The sequence below is a fragment of the Vigna unguiculata genome, chromosome 1 (assembly GCF_037176805.1).
Source record: "Vigna unguiculata cultivar grain cowpea cultivar isolate G323 ecotype 2 chromosome 1, ASM3717680v1, whole genome shotgun sequence".
NCBI lineage: Eukaryota > Viridiplantae > Streptophyta > Magnoliopsida > Fabales > Fabaceae > Vigna > Vigna unguiculata.
In genome coordinates, this window is record NC_140792.1 from 1,737,377 (window position 1) to 1,757,309 (window position 19,933).

The 19,933-nt window shown below is 33.3% G+C and overlaps 2 protein-coding genes across 12 annotated transcripts; both read right to left on the reverse strand.

The window, feature by feature from the left end:
• Positions 1–760: 760 nt before the first annotated feature.
• Positions 761–7,983, reverse strand: LOC114180481 (DCD (Development and Cell Death) domain protein). 4 transcript variants are annotated; one of them, XM_028066808.2, is made up of 6 exons: positions 7,847–7,983; positions 7,257–7,303; positions 6,576–6,673; positions 1,993–2,754; positions 1,786–1,902; positions 761–1,702 (listed from the first exon to the last, which is right to left on the reverse strand). In XM_028066808.2, exons 4-6 carry the CDS (start codon positions 2,740–2,742, stop codon positions 977–979), a joined length of 1,593 nt encoding a protein of 530 aa, XP_027922609.1. In that variant the 5' UTR covers positions 2,743–2,754; positions 6,576–6,673; positions 7,257–7,303; positions 7,847–7,983; the 3' UTR covers positions 761–976. The 4 variants fall into 4 exon arrangements, with proteins under 4 accessions (XP_027922609.1, XP_027922599.1, XP_027922615.1 ...); XM_028066798.2 differs by lacking the exon at positions 6,576–6,673; XM_028066814.2 differs by lacking the exon at positions 7,257–7,303 and having other exon boundaries at positions 7,847–7,960.
• Positions 7,984–9,475: 1,492 nt separating this feature from the next.
• Positions 9,476–13,358, reverse strand: LOC114185054 (Ribosomal L18p/L5e family protein). 8 transcript variants are annotated; one of them, XM_028072832.2, is made up of 5 exons: positions 13,202–13,218; positions 12,266–12,329; positions 12,101–12,155; positions 10,960–11,192; positions 9,476–10,179 (listed from the first exon to the last, which is right to left on the reverse strand). In XM_028072832.2, exons 4-5 carry the CDS (start codon positions 11,068–11,070, stop codon positions 9,727–9,729), a joined length of 564 nt encoding a protein of 187 aa, XP_027928633.1. In that variant the 5' UTR covers positions 11,071–11,192; positions 12,101–12,155; positions 12,266–12,329; positions 13,202–13,218; the 3' UTR covers positions 9,476–9,726. The 8 variants fall into 8 exon arrangements, with proteins under 8 accessions (XP_027928633.1, XP_027928797.1, XP_027928553.1 ...); XM_028072996.2 differs by lacking the exon at positions 12,266–12,329 and having other exon boundaries at positions 10,960–11,187; positions 12,101–12,213; positions 13,202–13,333; XM_028072752.2 differs by lacking the exon at positions 12,266–12,329 and having other exon boundaries at positions 12,101–12,213; positions 13,202–13,332.
• Positions 13,359–19,933: the final 6,575 nt, after the last annotated feature.

The following is a 19,933-nucleotide window of genomic DNA, read 5'->3' on the forward strand; positions in this document are numbered from 1 at the left end:
AAATTGTTAAAATTCTTTATCCAAACCAAACACAATGTTAAGATATTTACAAAAGGGTGAGGCCCCTCTCATATTTGAGTGGATGGGGTGTATACAGTATACTCCAAAGTGTCAAAATTTGTACAATAAAGCTTTGCCCTACTTGATAAAAGAGCAAATGATAGAAAAGTGAAAATAAGTAAACAATAGACTGAAAGTTAAAGGTGTTTAATAAAAAAGGAAATAGAGAAAAGATCAAGATGGAAAAAATACTTGTGAAACTCACTTCGTAATTCACTCCACATTTCCCTCCTACCCAACAAGCCAAAATTAAAACTATCTTTCTCTATTTCTACTTTTCACCCTCCAACTAAAACCATTATCGTAATACCAAAGCGGGTTCAGTATTATTAACACCACACCCCAAGCTCAATACAGTTCACAGGTGATCAAATTTAAATCAGCTATATCATTTAAAAACATTAAAAACCAATGTGATTCGGAAGATGCAATCATCAGAAGGTCTGACTAAACATAAAAACCTAATCTTTGTTCACTTGTTAACCATTCTGGCCATGAAAACATTGGCAAAATAATACATTTTTTTAGGACAGACACTGAAAATTATACAGAGTATCCACATTCATACAGGGTGTCCAAACAGATCCTAAAGAATCAATTGAAATGCTGCTTCCTTATCTCCCTATCTGCCAAAGCAGCAAAATGACATGCCAATTAGCCACAAGTCACAAATTGTGAAAGTTGCAAAGCAACTGGGGTCTGCGAGGAAAATTATCATTGATTATCAATGGCACTTTGCACATCAAATCTCAAACACAGTGAATAAATGACGCTTTCCCAAATCAGAGTGTTGCCTAACCGAAAAAGTATGTAGGATTGGTACAGTTCTTTTTAATGAAATTGAGTCAGTCACCATAATAGATGGTAATCTTAATGAACATATTATAAAGGGAGATTTCAGAAGAGCTTGTTTGATCTAGCGAAGTGAATATGAAGGACCAGCAAAAGAGTAACGGGATGAAACTGGCACCGCAGTAGCTTCCAAACTATCCTGATAGTGCTGCATCCGATTGTATTCAGACAAAGCATCAGCTGCAGAATATGTTGAGTAAAGCCTATCCTGAACAGCCTCTCTCCTTTGCAAGCTATCACTTTGAATCAAGGTTCTTCCCCCAGCCAAATAGGAGCCTGAAGGGATTTCCTCTCTAGATGGAAAATATGGATCCCTTGGTGAAGCACCATGGTGATACGGGTTATAGGGATCATCTGCGTGTTCAGAAATCCCACCACGCAAATAGGTCTGATGTTCACTCTCATTCAAATGACGACGATTTAGATGAAGACTTTCTCTGTGGGAAGGAACAACTGTACGGTATAGAGGGTCCACATGATGAAGGTGATCTCTTTCATAATCCCTCTCATAAGGATCCAGTGAGGGATTAACATCAGAGGCTGGTATCACATTCCTTCTATCTCCTTGGAGACCATAAGCTCGGTAACTCTTCTCAGTAAGAAATAAATCACGAGAAACCCCCTCTTGCCGTTCTATTAAGGGATCACCTTCCCTATGCAAATGGGACCATGATCCCCTAACATCGTCAAGAGCCTTCCTATCGTGAATTATTGCTTTTGGAGGGGAGCGAGCAGGCTGCAAGCCTGAACGAACATCCACTGGTCGGAAAAGTTCAGTGAGCTTCCTAACCTGAAATGTGACATTTGAATATATCAATGATGAAGAACAAAAGGAACTGAAAATAGCCCACCAGAGGCATATTTGGTTCTCACTTGTCGAGCAGTAAGCTCTGTTTTAAACTTGTGTTTCTCATTGTAATTTTCCTTGATCGCCTTCTTGAAAATGCTCTCCGGTAGTGGAAAACAATCAGAAACAACATTAAACCGCACCTGAAGGTTGTACCATCAGCACATGATCCATAATAAAAAAAGACAACATTGGGACAAATTAGATAGGAAAAGTAGATGAGAGCAAGTAACCTGAGCAGGAAAGGCACCACCAAAAGCTCGGGGTTCAAGTTTCATACCACCGGAAGATGAAGCTTTGTAAATCCCATACAACAGCCTCAGATCAAAATCATAAAGAAAAAGCTTAGTTCCAGGCTTGATACTTAAAACAATATCTTTCTTAGCAGCTGAAACACCCATGACGCTATAGCGGAAACAGTCGGGCTTTGTCTTCCCACTGCACATAAAGATGAAACCAGCAAATTTTTCTCTCTGTTTTTCCCGGGAATTGGTATTGTCTGCACCACTATGATTATTTTTGTTTATTCTACTACCAGCACCCCGTTCCGACCCTCTATTCTTCTGCTTCTGTTCACTCCTGTCAACCTTAATGATCTTATTTTTTTCAGCCCGATGTCTCTTCTCAGTATGACTTCTTTCATTAATGATGCTCCTATGTTGACTTTCCTTCTCATTATTCCTTCCATTCTCTTCAGTCTTATCTTTTGGCAGTTCATCACTATTGCCCACTACTTTTTTGTTCTTTCCAAGCCTTCTCTTTCCCCCAATCTGTTGAGGACCTTTATTTATCGGGGTCTTTAACTTAGCACCCTTGATTTTCTTACCAATTTTAGATTTAGCCTTCAGTGATTGTGGAGTATTCTTGTTACTCGGCTCTGGTTTACTAGATCCTTCAGCAGGATTAGTATCCTCAACTTTTTCTGATGATTGAGGATTAGAAGTCCCCTCTTCAGGATTTTTATTCTTCCTGTTTTGTCCCATATTATACAGGTACTGGAGTAGAAAAATCTCAAAATGGTAAATGTTACCGAAACCAGTAAACAAAAAGCAACAGTAATTCAATTAAGGAGGCTAATTTAAGAAGAAAATAGGGAGGGGGTAAAGAGGTGTCAAAAGAATCTCGAGCTAAATTGATTGTTCAATAATGGCTTAAGCAAGCATATATAACTTCCACATATGTCAGAACCCACGAACTAACTGCTAAAACAGGACACTCCAAATAAAAAACTTCAATCGCAGAAGACTGACAGTAACTGTTAAAGATATGTTTCGATTACATTAAATAGGAAATATGATATGCTTTTACTGCATAAAATAAGAATATATCTTAGCAAATATTTTCCTTTATTGGTTATTGATTTTGTTCCTTATTATTGAATCCCCTCTTCATTATAAATAAGAGCGGGCATTCATGTGTTCACAAGAAGCACAATTAAAAGCAAATCCTTTCAATACAGTATCAAAGTCATGATTCTCCAAAGCTTAGATGTTGCAACCTTAGATGTCTGACAAAACCTTTCAATCAGAGCTGCCCTTCTCCAAAAGGCACTAATATCTTAGTCTAAGCCAACTGGTTCCTCGAAGATCTTCACACACCTTCACCATATTGATGTGTGAAGCCTTCTCACTGTTGACTTGGTCAGCTCCAACAACCAATTGGTTGACATGTTCCCTAAGTCTCTCAAGGGGTCTTGTGTTGATGACACTTGTAACAAACTTGACTCATGATACATATGTATGCTCCAGGTTGAGATACTCATGATACATATGTATGATTTGATTATAGAAAATAAGAGATATGATATGATTTCATTATACCAAATAGGAAAATATCTTAACAGGTATTTTCCATTATTAGTAATTGATTTGTTCCTTATTGGTATCTCTTATTCACTAGAAATAAGATTACTCACTTTGTGTGAAAGATACACAATAACAAGAAAATCCCTACAATAGTAGTAACTAAGATAAGTTTAGCTCCATAGGTCAAGTAAGTAACTCAAACAATAATTCAAGAATTCACTTCACTCAAGGGCTAAACCTAATGCTTGAAACAAATTCAAGACAAAAACTTCAAAACCAATGAATATATTCTTCAACCTCAGATGCACCAACTCCATAATGAATTAAAAAATATGGTTCACATAATTCTAAAACACAAAAACGAAAAGAAAATGTAACATAAAATCATAGTCTTTAATAATTTATACTTTACAATTATACATTATAAATGAAAAAAACATGGGTGTTCTTTAGTTCAAGACAATCTATAAGAGCAGAAGTTAAATCATAAAGGAAATACATGACTGCCAAGAGCATGAGAGCGTAGGAATGAAAAAAAAAAAACTGATATAAAAAGATTGAAAACATGGGTTTGCAAATAAAGGAAAAGGAGGTCGAATTTGTTTGAATGGAAAAAGGACACCGATTAGAGGCTGACAATCTTGAAGTCATCACGGCAGTGGAAATAATCAGAGACTTGTAGTAATGAATAGAACATAGAACAGAGACTGAAATGAAGCTGAGATGTGAATGGGCTCACTAGAAGCAATATGGAACAAACAACCTAGTCAAAATTGAGATCCTACCTAGGATTAGAAATTAAAAAGGAAGATAAATGCATAAACTGTGTACCGAATGTAAAAAGATAAATATAACATAAAATAAAATTACATTTGGACACATGTGCATACACACACATATAAGATAAATAACCATCACAATTTCAAAAATAAAAATTATTCATAAATAAAACATACCAAATTAAAATTACACTACAAAAGTAGTAATTGTGGGACTAGTAAAATTACACTACAAAACTAGTAAAATTATTCATAAATATGTATATATATTGTTAGGAAGTGGACATTAAACTTATTTTAACCTCACAAAACTGGCTTGTAAGGTGAGGTTTGCACTCCACTTATATAATATAAAATTGCCTTATCTCTAGTCAATGTGGGACTTCCAACACACCCCCTCGCGCCAAGGTATATACATCTCGTGCGTGGAACTAGAAATGGGTGGTCCGGTAATAGCCCGATAGCGGGTGGAATAATATGTCTAAGAAATCTCACTAGGATAGGCTTTAACTATGGCTCTAATATCAGGTTAAGAAGTGAAGTTTAAGCCTAACTCAACCCCACAAGACCAGCTTGTAATGTGAGGTTTGCGCCCCACTTATATACTATGAAATTGTCTTATTTCTAGTCGACGTGGGACTTCCAACATATATATATATATATATATATATATATATATATATATATATAATTACTTTAAAAAAATATAATATGAATTAAATTTTATGTTCAAAATTAAGAAAAAATAACTCTTTTAAGAGACACCTAGACTTGGCTAGTACCCTCCTTTCAATTCCATCCTTCTAGTCCTTTTTGGCCCTAAATTCCAAGCATGTTCAGAGGAACACCTGACAAACACTTGTAGAACCCTCCCTTTAAGGACTAGCTATTAAGACAATAGAACCAAATCACTTGAGTACTCCACCAAAAATCCCATGCTACTCAATGTGCAACTTAGGCTCCCCACAATAATAAAATCTATATCATAGCATTGTCCCTAGAGTTGATATCCCAGTGGCTGACACTCCATGACCCATCACTCAACCTTTCTCTACCAAAATCAATGGCCACTACCTGCGGGTATCAACTATCAGTCACAGATTTTATCCACGGATACCTACGGATACGGGTATTTTTGCCATCCCTCCCATCCCTTTGTAGGTAGCCCTTTCCATGTCACTAGCAACCAGCTTTGATACCAATTGACAGGCACTTGGGAAACTTACCCTTGAAAGCTACATGTCAAGGGGAATAGAACCAAACCACTTAACTACACCAATATTTCATCCTATTTGATGTAGAATTTAAGCATCCCATATAACCAAGTCCATATCACACTTTCTCCTCCCTATTCAAAACCAACTCCAACCTCAACCAAGGTTGTTGCTATCTTCTCAACCTTTGCAGCCTTTCTAATTTGATTTCCACCATGATATTGAAAAGATTTACAGGTAAAGTAACAGAGTAGAGTCCCAATGAAGACGGAAATAAATTCAAGGGTTGTTTGCAGATGGATCACATCTAAAGATATCCTTGTGAGTTGCACAAAGGTATCGTCTAATAATACTAATTCAACACTTAAGATTGTGCAACCCTACCAGAACTAGTTTTTTAGCGAAATCAGGTTTCCAGCTAAGATAGAAACTTGTGAAATTGAGTAATCATATGATGAATATCACAAATTTGACTGCAATGATGTAAGGAGCACTGACTTTCCAAAAATTCTGCAAGAGTGCAATGGTTAACCAGAAATGAAGCCAGAGTGATATGGGATCACCAGAAATGAGATTTAGGCACTTGGCTGTTTTGTTGGAATGCATAAAAATTGTGTATATTTCTCCAATCAGAAATCTGTGTTTTCTATCCAAAAATAGAAATTGCTACAAAACCCAGAAAAAGGGTTCAGCCTTACACAGCATCATGTGTACAAACAAGATTTTCCCCTATGAAGCATAGCATCCAATATGGCCACAGTTCTCAAGGATACCAAATTGCCAATAGCTTCATGACCGCAGCTCTGGATACAATAAAAACAACACTATACAAAACAGAACTGGTAGAGGCCACATTATAACCACCACTATAGTGGTGCGATCATGTTCAATTGATAAGTATGAATATTAAGATCATATTTTAAGGATCTTCTCAAACTAAGATGAGAAGATCTACAAACAGTAATAATTAATACCAAAGAAGGATGACTGTTGCATCTTAAAACAAAAGAGAACATACTCTGTTACCCAGTCAGACAAATAGTTCAATCCAAGTCATGGGAAAAACTGTAGAGGAAGAAATGCTTTTAAATCCAGAAGGGCACTACCCATGAAACTCTGAGAAGCAAAAATAGATGCTTAAGAGTTAAGACCATGTCCACAACTGTTGTTGTATATAAGCATAAGCATGACCTTTATAACTAGCATTAATATGTAAAGCTGCCGGAATTGAAGGAATAAAAAACAATATAACCAGTTTACTAATGCTTGGAATAAAACTTTGTTACATGGAAACTTTATGTCGAATCAGGTCCAACGATATTTAAGAAATCACTTCATTCAAAAGCTCAAGCTAATACATGAAAAAATTCAAAGTTTTTTCAAGACCAATCAAAATTATGTTTAACTTATGAAGTACTTTTTCAAACTAAAGCGAGCAGATCTACAAATAGTAATAACCAATGAAGATCCTCTAGTTCATTCCTTTAAAAACAGTATTTTCCATTAATCAGTTCCTCCTATTGGACAGGAAAATAATTTGGCCAATCATAAGACCATAGAACAATCCCACATTACACCAAAAGAATAAAAAGGGCAATTTATAGACCATCAGAATGCAGTCTTTGCAGCAGTTGAATAAAATATACACAAAAAGTTGTTGCTTTACAGAGTAAATGAGGAAAAAAAGAAAGCCACACACCAAGACTCCAGGAACAAACCAGAGGAGAATTATATGCCTTGAAATCCCTGAAATGCATAACCAGCGACATAATACAACAGATGAAAATAATTTATTTTCTCACATCCAGCAGCAAATTTTACAGTACAACATGGGCAGAGGAATAACCATGACAATATGGAAACTTAAGAAGTGGGCACACAAAGAGAAGCCATCAAAAACCATTCCACTCAAACATAACCCTAATTCCACTCAAACAATTCAAAAACACGAAACCCCAATTCCACTAAACAAAATTGTCAAAATAAACTCAAAATTAGCACAAGAAAAAAGCTCGGCAGGTAGTTAACTTAGCTTTTCCTCATCAATACTAAAAGACAGACTAAAAGCAATTCATTCCAAAACATTCTCCCTCGTCTCAACAACCTAAACAAAAACCCATTTTCTAGAGATGCAAATCATCAACGTATTGGAAACAAAAACCCGCATATTCTACTGAAATTCATCAAATTAAGGTTCATGTGTTCCTCAACCAACAAATTTGAAGAGCGATTAATAATCTAAACCACACCACAAGTAGTTGCAGAAGTATAGAGAGAGAGAGAGAGTACCTTAGAGAGAGAGATCGAAAGAGAGGGATGAAAATGAAAACGCAAACAGGGATGTGCCTGAAACAACGACCCAACCCAAAGTCTCTTGGTGCGTTTCTCTGTATCTCTTTTCTTCTATGCCTCCTAAAATATTTAACTGTTTTCTTTATTCCGATATTAATATGTTTATTTTAGTGCAGTCATAGAAGTATTTTTTAGATACACTAAGTTGTTTTTTCACGATTAATGATCAAAATTAAGAATAATAACTGAACAATTTTGCATATAAGTAAATAAAAGTGTCAGTTCACCAATTATTTTAAGTTAAACTGTTTTAATTTTAAGTCCACAGAATTTGAAGATATGTTAATTTGTTTCTATATTAAAAGAATAAAATTTAAAACTCTTAGAATTATTAATATATATTAACTTTTTAAATATTTTAAGTTTGTTATATATATATATATATATATATATATATATATATATATGTGTGTGTGTGTGTGTGTAAAAAAGTCATTAGCAAAAATATTTAATAATTTTTTTTATTTAAATATTTAATAATTTTTTTTAATTATAATGTAAAATTTAATTAAAATTGTTTTCAACCAAATACATATTAATTTCATTAATAATTTATTACCATAATTAATTTATTTAAATTTAAAAAACGATCATTTATGTTTCATTTTTTTATTAATTTTAACTAAATGCATTTTATTTTATATTTATTTAACAATAAAAACAAAATTGAAATCTCAAATTCTAATTCATTAAAACATTTTTTTTACCTCTTATATCAATGAAATTATTCACAATCTTTATATTCAATTTTTTTCATTTTCACTTTCAAATCCTTTGAAATAAAAAATATCTCTTTATTCTCTTTTCTCTCTCAAATTTATCTACTAACTCTCTCAAATCATCTTTCCAAATTTAAATGAGCGATCAAATATTTTAAAAATTGTAAATAAGTGTAACTTTACTCGAATGAGTTTATTAGAAGTTCTTTTATATAAATATTGATTTAGTAATTAAAATAATTTAATAAAAATCTTTAAAATATTACTAAATACATCATTTACAATTTTTTTAAATTTGTTTGTTATAATTATTTACTACTTCTAATTATATAAGTCCACGATTTCATATTTTTAAATATTAGAATGTTGTTCAATAATATTTGAATAGTTTAGATGTTTAATAGATTTGTTTGTCAAATTATATACATTGATACTTAAATCTTTAACTACTATTTTTATAATAATATCTCGAGAATTAAGTGAACACTTTGATTTCACTGTTATAAAAAATAAATTAAGTCAATTTACTCTTATTACAATGCAATACATATATAAAATAAATTGCAATATATATATATATATATATATATATATATATATATATATATATATATATACACACACACGTAAGTGAACTAACCCATCAACTCATCAATCCGTAATGGGTCAAGCCGAATTGCAAAATTGCAAAATTTTTGACTCACCAAAAAGTGAGACGGTTTGAGTCGATGTTTTTGTAGTTCAACCCGTAATGGGCCAACTCGTGTGAGTCAGGTTGACTCACTTTGACACCTCTCACTGCTAAATAAGTGAAAGGGAGGAAACGACAAATAGAAGATGACAAATGTTGAGCAGCACACAAACCCCTTTAGCCTCTAAGGTTACAGTGAAATCAGGAGTTATCATATTGCATGCACGAGTTTGAAAGATCTTTCTTTGTTCATGCATAATTTCCCCAAATTACTAGCCCTAAACAATGCTTCTCCATCTTCCTATCCATCAAAGCAGCATATGGTAACTAACTAGCCACAAAACCAAACCAGTAATCACCAATTGATATCAAATTGATAGCCACAAAATCTTGAGTTACTACTCAACTCAATCAAGGTAAACCTTGATATCAATCCCATTATCAATGAGTGATTGAACTACAGCTCTGATTTTCCCTTCAAACTTGTCCCTTTCCCTTGGAGTGTAGGAAGCAGTGTAAACATCAGCTTCTCTTGCTCTTTCAGATAAAATCTTGCCGATGGATATGCATGCTGGTATGTCTGACCGAGACCTAAGAACAGCTTTTATGTCCTTGGAGTTGGTACCAGCAACTGCAACCTGTTTGCTTGTCACCCTATGAGTGAGTGAAGCTGATACAAAGCGTTTTGAGATAAACACATCAAGTGTAAACGGCTCCATGTACGCAATCGTTCTTTGTTTGAAAGATATGTGCTTGTTTGGATTCTTTGATTTCTTCCCTTTTTGGTATGTGTAAGGTCGACTATTGTCATCATCGAGGAAATCCTCTACCCCAAAAAAGCTTCTAGGTGCCATATGTGCCTGTATAAAATAAATGAATTAAAAATGAGTATTAATAATACTACACAAATGATTCACCTCAAATTGGCATTTTAGGCTTGTTCAACTTTATTTTTCAATTGGATAAAATCCACACAAGCTACTTGGAATGGTAAAACTATACTAGGTAGTTGATTACACTACACATATATGTGGGATCAATGAATTCACACTAGTGCTGAATAATCTCTAACTAACTGTTGTACAACATAGATCCTTTTCCCTTCCAACTATCAACCAATGCCCCTCACAATAATTTAAAATCAGGGCCCTTTAATATCACACAATAATATCATCTGTTATGGTTTGTCACAAACCTAAACTACTGAATTTTATTCCTCCTGTAGTAGACCTTCCAAACTTGATTTCTTCTATTAAACTTAGGCTCATTCCAAGCTATATGCAAAAGCTAAAGAAATTATTTATTATCACAGGCCAATTTAACCCTGTACAACTTTATAAGCTTCAGGATTTCATACTTTGTTTGAAGCTTAGCATCTGATTATCTAATTTATCTATGAAAGGAATTATTTCAATTAAAGGCAGTAATGCCCATCACACCATATTACTTGAAACAAAATGAAAATCGAGTGTACATTATCATTTGTTTTTGACACATAAACCAATGAAGTTTCCCCCAAAGTGGGAAACTTAAATCAAGATTCAACCAAATTCTATAATTTATTAAACAGACAAAAAGGAAATTCTACAGAAAAATATTGAAAAAATAATTTAAATTGTGCTTTGAATAAGAGACTTTACCTGTCCATTGTGGAAAAAGCACGAAGGCACATATATCCAAGGCAAAACTCTGTTTCCTTCAAAAGCATGAGCACTGGTTCTGCAAGTTCTGCCAATTGCTTGTTTCAACATGTTTCCTGGAACCCTAAATCCCCTCTTAACTAGCTGAAGCTTGCTACAGCCTATGGAATACAGGATTGTGTTGGTGTCTTTCTAAGGTCGTTTTAAGTTTCGACTGTCTTCACCAGACTGGGCTACAAAATTAGTGAGTTGGGTCCTATTAGAGTTTATGCGTGTTTTTAATCTTCTCTTGCTGACATTTTGGATTGTTGGGGCTCACTTTAAGTCCAAAAACATTCTTTTATGCAGAACATAATACATATAATATATCAACTAAAGAGTAATGATAGAAGTATAATAATATTAGAAAAATATAAAAAAACTATTAAATAATACAATCAACTGATAATAGAAAAATAGTAAAAAAATACAAAAATTATTTATAGCATAATATATTACATATAATATTAAATTATTATATTATTGACAGATATTTTAATACATTTTTATACAAAGCAAACTCTTACAAGTTTACGATTCTAACGTACGAGTCAAGTTTATGAAGCTCTAACCACGGTATGTGTAAACTCTAATATCAGATGCACTTTTTCATGGGTATTTAATTACTTTGAGAAGCAAAGATAAATGCTTAAGAGTTAAGACCATGTCCACAGTATATTCATATATCTACCTAAACACCTAAAGGTTGACCTTGAGTGACATAACAGGGAGAAAAGATAATTAAGGGCTGTGATGAATTTATCTATTAATTCAGACGTGCACAGGCATTCAAAAAAGTAAATAAAATAGAGAAAATATAAATGGATATCAAAATATAAGGAAATAAAGTTCAAGGGTTGTTTGCAGATGAATCACTTCTAAAGATATCCTTGTGAGTTGCACAAAGGGATCATCAATAACACTAATTCAACACTTAAGATCGTGCAACCCTACTAGATTAGTTTTTTAGGGAGATCAGGATAGCAGCTAAGATAAAAACTAGTGAAATTGAGTAATCATATGAGGAATATCACAATTTTGACTGCAAAGATGTAAGGAGCACTGACTTTCCAAAAATTCTGCAAGAGTGCAGTGGACTAACCAGAATTGAAGCCAGAGTGATCTGAGATCACCAGAAATGAGATTTAGGCACTTGGCTGTTTTGTTGAAATGCATAAAAATTGTGTTCATTCTCCAATCAGAAACCTGTGTTTTCTATCCAAAAGAAGAAATCACTACAAGACCCAGAAAAAGGGTTCAGCCTTACACAGCATCATGTGTAAAAACAAGATTTTCCCCAGTGAAGCATTGCATCCAATATGGCCAAAGTTCTGAAGGATGCCAGTAGCAATTCAAATGTCACTCAAAATATTCAAAAAACGAAACCCTAACTCCACTAAAAAAATTTGTAAAAATAAACTAAAATTAGCACAAGAAAAAACTCTGCAGGTAGCTAACACAGCTTTTCCACATCAATACTAAAGGACAGACTAAAAGCAATCCATGCCAAAGCCTTAGAGAGAGAGATAGAAAGAGAGGGACGAGGATGAAAAGGCACAGAGCCTCTGTGACTGAAATTGAAACACCTACAATACAACAACCCAAAGCCTCTGTGTTTTTCCTGAGAAACTGAAAGCTTTCTTCTTACCACATACCTCTCACGGAAAGGACAACAACTTTAAACGGAATCAACAATTTCAGAATTACAGCATACAACCACCCAATCCCCATACCCGTGCAACATAGTTCTCACATGAACAAAACCAATACTATAATTCAAACCACAAAATGGAAAAGGTGACAGCTCGCAAACTTATGCAATAAACCAAATACCACATAAGCACTGATCATAGCTAAACATTTTACCGGACAAAAAAAAACCACTATCAACAAAAACAAACCAACCAAACTGGAATTTGCATTGGCAACAAACTTTCTTCGCATCAAAGCAATAACATATTGCAATTGTCAGTCAAACATTTTATCAAACACCTGGTGACCAAAACACAAAGTCACGATCTTGTCACACAACAGGCAAAAAGAAAAATGCCCATTTGCCCCTTAAACCAACCTAGTTACTAAGTAGTCCTATGACCACTCCGAGCCTTTAACCAATCTATCAAAACCAACGAGACACCATCTTTGAAGCCAATAATCACAAGAGAAACGTGAAAACAAAAAGTAATAACAATCACCCATTTACCTGCCCCTGTGTGGAATGTTGAATGAGCTTCAATGGCGTGTTCCTATACCCACAAATTCGAAGAGCAATTAGTCATCTAAACCACAATGGATAAATAACATGTTTATTATCCACCAAAAATATCTTTACTTTTTTACTGTCTTAAAAGCATTTAAATTTTCTAACAAACAATTATCAAAATTAACAATATGAACAGATAATAGTTTTATATGTAAGTAAACAAATGTAAGATATTAGATAATTAGACCCACCTTGAGTTTAACTCAAAGTATAGTAACGAATTTAAAAATTCTTCTATTATAGTTTAAAATTAACTTAGTTCACTTAATAAAAAAATGTTATTATTATATTTTGAAAAATTATATATCTAATTCACCATTTTGAGTTAACTTTTTTTATCATAAGGTACACTTAGTTAAACCAATTCATTTTTAACTCAATTTGCTATCATAATTCATATGAATTGATTTAATGACAATTGATTTACAAAACTTGTAAGAAATGTAAATTTTAAAAGCAAAAAGGGAAATTTAGGTGCACAGCAAGATCAATATTCAAGTAAAACTATAATATTTTGTATTAGAGGGGTTTACGCAACCGCTTCAAAAAATATATTTTTTCATACTTATTTAAATTATAAAGATAAATTTGGGTATTTTTAATTGATATTAATTTATTTTCATATTTTTTTTTTGTTAAGTACGTGTTATTTGGTATTTCCCATTAATTTGGTGTACGTGTTTTTGTTAAGTACGTGTTATTTTGGAAAAAAAAATTGAAACAATAAAAAAATGAAAAGCGAATAATCATAAATTGGATAATTGAACGTTCAATAGAGATTTAATAGAGATAATCATAAATGAAAAGGAACAATGGAAAATACCTTTTTTGTTTTGTCCAATAAAGATAAATAGCATTAACAAAGTGAGTGTGAAAGCAAAGCCAATAAGCAAGGTAAGACAACTTCATGAAACTAACAGTAATGAAATGATGTTGTTGCAGAGAAAAACAAACGGTAAAATAATAGTTACATGTTAAATTATTTTAAAAAGACGAAAGAATAACCATTAATAAATAATAACAAAGAGAAGAAACAGAGACATCCGATTTTATAAAAATCTTGTAAAAGTAACGGTCAATTTTTAAAAATTTAATAAATTATTATATTTAAAGGGTAAAATGGATATTTTGAAATGTGGACACAAAAAGGGGAATCCCCTTTATATATTGTTATAGATAAATTTGGGTATTTTTAATTGATATTAATTTATTTTCATATTTTTTTTGTTAAGTACGTGTTATTTGGTATTTCCCATTAATTTGGTGATTGGTATATAACTCTTACCTCTTTCTCACTTGTTTTGGTTCCCTTAAAATTCAAAATACAAAATAGTTTTTGTAGTTAAATAATGATATAGTAATGAATGTAAAATGACCAGACGAATTAAGAGGAATAGTATTGAAAATATATGTATCTATGAAAGTTAAAAAATATCTAAGACAAGACAAAACGAATCATCATCTCTATTTGATGTAGTTATTTTTCCAACTCATTCAATATATTTATGTTCATTATTTCTATTTAATTGTTCATTAATACAAAAAAACTTTCAATGCCACCAATTTCATGTCAGATTTAGTAAAATCTCAGATTTAGTAAAATCCCACGTTAAAAATGCATGGTGACATTTTTGTAGATATTTTGCTCAAATTAATGTCGGATATGTTTAGCCGATGTCAATTTCAATTTTAGCATCGGCTAACTCTAGGGCCAACGTGAGTGAGGAAACTAAGAGAAAGATTGGCCTATTATGAGGAGAATCTATGGTAGGTTCATACTCCAAAGGGTTTGTGCTCCAAGTTCCACATTTTTGTCCTCTAATCTAGGATTCCTTCAATGTGTGAAGAGAAAAAAAAGCATTCAAAATAAAGGAGGATTGTAATGAGGAATCAAAAATCATCGCATCACTTATTATGACGATTCTAAATTTATTTGACATAACATATTTTGTAATTTATTACAAAAATGTCACATACCACTTTCTATGCCAATTGGATTTATAATTGTCATATTATACTTTGTAATTTATTACAAAAATGTCACTACACCATCTTCTATAATTGGATTTTAAACAATCATAGTATGTTTTGTATTTTATTACAAAAATATCTCCACATTACTTATTATGACTGGTGGAACCGTTATAAAAAGTCATTATAAAATCATATTTTCCACATCGATTGAAAGAAAATATTTTATTTATAGAATTGTCTCATTATAACCTTGTTCGGAAAAACCCTTTGTAAGGACAACAATCGATCTAAGAAAAAAGAATTATTTGAAGTCTTTGTTAATGAATCGTCGACAACGGAGTGCACTAAACCATCTCTGCATACAATATTCTCCAAAAAAAAAACTTTTGCACTTGTTGTGCAACGACTGAATACTTAATTAATAGTAAACTATGAGACTCAGTTCATACTCTTTATACTTTCGCAGCTAAATCTTCGAGTGTTTTCTCAATCAAAACTTGAAGCTTTCTCATCAAGAGATAGAACTTTAGCTCATAAGAGTCTAATACTCTACCTCAAATACTTATAACAAAATTTAGTAATAACAATTAAAATAATTATTATATTCACATATTAAATTACTCAATTATAATTAATAATTAAAATTTAATTTATAAATATAAATAATTTAAATACAATATTATTACATACTTATACTTTTTAAATTATATAATACAAAAAATTATTTTAAACTATTTTATTTTAATTTTTAATTAAAAAAAAGCTAAAACGAGTCACAGTAAACTAACATGCTTAAAACACAACCTGATCCACTAAATTTTGTTAGGATATAAGTCAAAGTCTTTTTTGTTGCTTTACAGTTTTTTCTGTTTTAGTTTGTTAGTCTATTGCTCGACTGTTATTTGTATAAGTACAAAACCCCTTTGCTATACAAAGTAATCTCTTCTATGGGTTGTAAAAAGCTCTGTCTCTTACGCTTGTTTCTATATGGTATCGAGAGCTCGGTTAGTCTGTGAGTAGAGAGAGGTTTTAAGCGTTGTTTTCAGTTCGTGCAAACATCGAAGGGCGAAGTACGTGACCTACGAAGGAACACCCATCGCCATGTATGTGTCCTACATTTTTTCAATTTAGACGTTTCCCCGTGTTCGTCTGTGTCCGTGTTCGGGCTTCATAGAGCAAAACTGGTTATATCTTCTTTGGAGGAGCACCCATCTCATGGAGTTCTACAAAGGAACCTATTGTTTCCCTTTCCTCGTGCGAAGCAGAATATATGCGGCATGCCAAGCAGTGCGGTCGGAGAAATTGATTGATGAGTTGAAATTCGAAATGAAGAACACAACGAGGCTCCTGATAGACAATAAATCTGCTATAGACTTAGCTAGACATCCTATATGTCATGGGAAAAGCAAGCATATAGAGACCTGTTTCCATTTCTTGCATGAACAGGTGAACAAATGAAGGATGGAATTGGAGTACTACAGGTCAAAAACTCAACTTGCAGATATCTTTACTAAAGCACTAAAGTGTGAAAGATTTAAATTTTTTGGAGACTTTGTTGGTGTTGTTTGCGTTGATGCGACTTTGGCTTAGGAAGGAGTGTTAGGATATAAGTCAAAGTCTTTTCTGTTGCTTTACATTTTTTTCTGTTTTAGTTGATGTGACTTTGGCTTAGGAAGGAATGTTAGGATATAAGTCAAAGTCTTTTCTGTTGCTTTAATAAAATTGTAATGTAATCTATAAAGAATATTATGGCATACCAAGTTGACATATCTTTATTTTTATATATATTAATTGATTAATTCATCAAATCATGAATCCATATATATTAAATATTTATTTTTTAAACTGCACATGATTGCACGTGATATCTTTTACTTGTTTATTTTTCATTTTCAGTTGTTAAATAAGATTTTTAGTCAAAGTAAATGTTCCTAGATTTTATAAGAGAATATTTCAACTAGTTTTTTCTTTTGTTAGTGTAGTGTTTGTATTTCAAATGACGAGGGAAGTAGACGTGTACGCATTCAGAATAGTTTTGTTGGAACTAATTAGCGGTATAGAAAGCATTGGACAATAGTTTGGGTGAATAAATGTGTCACTTGGTTTCATGGTTTCGTAGGATTTTAGACAACATGGAAAGCATCCCACATGAAATTGATGAAAGTCTTAACCTTGACGATGAAACAATGGAGAACATATGTAGGGTGGATGAGTTGACATATCATTGCACTGGTCCTGAACCTAATAAAAGGCTTGATATGGGGCATATAGTGAATGTCTTGGTTCCTCTAGTAGAGCAATGGAACCCCAACTCCACCCATCAACAAGAAGACAATTGTGATGTGATCTATAAATAAATAATGACATGCCAATCATAGAAATTATCTCAGGTCGTTGAAATACCTTCAATTTTATATATATTAATTGATTAATTCACTCAAATCATGAATCCATATATATTACATATTTATTTTTTAAACTACACATGATTACACCTGATATTTTTTATTTATTTATTTTTCATTTTCAGTTGTTGAATAAGTTTCCTAGTCTAAGTAAATGTTCTTAGATTTTATAAGAGGATATCTCAACTAGTTTTTTCTTCCATTAATGTAGTGTTATAAATGTATTTCAAATGACGAGGATAGTGGACGTGTACGCATTTAAAATAATTTTGATGTAACTAACTAGCGGTAGAAAAGCATTGGGCAATAATTTGGGTAAAGAAATATGTCACTTGGTTTCATGGTTTCGTAGGATTCTAGACAACATGAAAAACATCCCACGGGTAACTAATGAAAGTCTGAACCTTGAACCTTGAAATGGAGGGCATATGTAAAGTGATTGAGCTAGCATGTAATTGCACTTCTGAACCTAATAAAAGGTTTGATATAGGGCATGTAGTGAATGTCTTGGTTCCTCTGATGGTTCCTCTGGTGAAGCAATGGAACCCCACCTCCACCCATCAACAAGAAGACAATTGTGATATAATCTATGAAGAAAATTATGACATGCCAATCATGAAAATTCTGACAAGCCGTTGAGATATCTTGGATTTTATATATATTAATGGATTAATTCACTCAAATCATGAATCCATATATATTAAATATTTATTTTTTAAACTGCACATGATATCTTTTATTTGTTTTTATTTTCATTTTTAGTTGTTGAATAAGTTTCCTAGTCAAAGTAAATGTTTCTAGATTTTAGGAGAGAATATCTCAACTAGTTTTTTCTTCTGTTAGTGCAATGTTATAAATGTATTTAAAATGACGAGAAGAGTGAACGTGTATGCATTCAGAATAGTTTTAATGGAACTAATTAGCTGTAGAAAGACATTAGACAATAGTTTGGGTGAAGAAATGTGTCAGTTGGTTTCATTGTTTTGTAGGATTCTAGACAACATGGAAAACATCCCACACGTAACTGATGAAAGTATGAACCTTGACCATTGACAATGAAACAATGGAGAGCATATGTAAAGTGGCTGAGCTGGCATGTCACTACACTACTCATAAACCTAATAAAAGGCCTGATATGAGGCATGCAATGAATGTCTTGGTTCCTATGATGGAGCAATGGAACCCCACCTCCACCCATCAACAAGAAGGCGGTTGTGATGTGATCTATGAAGAAAATTATAACATGCCAATCATGAAAATTCTCTCAGGTCGTTGAGATATCACACGTGTGAAGGACAAGGCAGCTTTGTACATCATGTACCAAGCTGTGGACGAGTCTGGCTTTAAGAAGATTGCAAGTGCCAAATCTTCAAAAGAAGCGTAGGATATTTTGGAGAAGGCGTATAAGGGAGATGACCGAGTGAAGCAGGTGCAACTTCAAACACTTAGAGGCGAATTAGAGAGCATGAGAATGAAAGAGATTGAAGGAGTAGCCGAGTACATTACTCGAGTTGAAACCGTGGCGAACCAACTTGCTAAAAACGGAGAGACATTACCCGCTAGCCGAGTTGTGGAGAAGATCTTGAGGTCATTGACAAACGACTTTGAGAATGTGGTGTGCGCGATTGAGGAGTCCAAGGACCTATCAAAGCTCACGGTTGAAGAACTTGCAAGATCTTTTGAAGCACACGAACAACGAAAGAAGAAGAAGTGGAGCCACTTGATCAATTACTCCAAACGAAGATGTCAATTAAAGATGAGAAAGCTCAGAAATCTCAAGGTAGAGGACGATATCAAGGAGGTATAAGAAGCGGTTATGGTGGTAGAAGCCGAGGACAAGAAGAGAAAGAACAATCCAGTCAACAAAATTGGCATGGAAGAGGACGAGGTCCATGGAAAGGAGGTCAATCAAGCAACTCAAATGTTGAGTGCTTCAAGTGTGGCAAGTATGGCCATTATGCAAAGGACTGTTACTCAGGGAAGTGTTTCAGTTGTGGTAAGTCCGGTCATTTTGCCAAATATTGTAGATCTGAAAGTAGAAAGGAAGAGACGATCAACCTCACAAAAGATGTTGAAGAAGAAGCGACATTGTTGATGATGGCGCGTAGCTCGGGAGCCGAGCATAAGCAAATGGTGAACTCGGCAAGAAGACCAAGTAGCATGGAGAATTCAACAAGAAGGCTGAGTATAATCGATAATTCGACAAGACAATCAAGTAATGTGGATAGCTCAGTAAGACAACCGACTCGGTTGCATAGCATGGTGAGACATGCAAATAGCCCACACAGGATGG

Bases quoted from the DNA above. Each gene is read 5' to 3' on its own strand.
- LOC114185054 (XM_028073076.2), bottom strand. From the start codon at position 11,070: ATGTTGAAACAAGCAATTGGCAGAACTTGCAGAACCAGTGCTCATGCT. The intron at 10,180-10,959 runs GTAAAGTCTCTT...TATTTTATACAG, and splicing joins GCTTTTTCCACAATGGACAG to GCACATATGGCACCTAGAAG.
- LOC114180481 (XM_028066804.2), bottom strand. From the start codon at position 2,742: ATGGGACAAAACAGGAAGAATAAAAATCCTGAAGAGGGGACTTCTAAT. The intron at 1,903-1,992 runs GTTACTTGCTCT...TACAACCTTCAG, and splicing joins GTGGTGCCTTTCCTGCTCAG to GTGCGGTTTAATGTTGTTTC. The intron at 1,703-1,785 runs GTGAGAACCAAA...GTCACATTTCAG, and splicing joins CAGAGCTTACTGCTCGACAA to GTTAGGAAGCTCACTGAACT.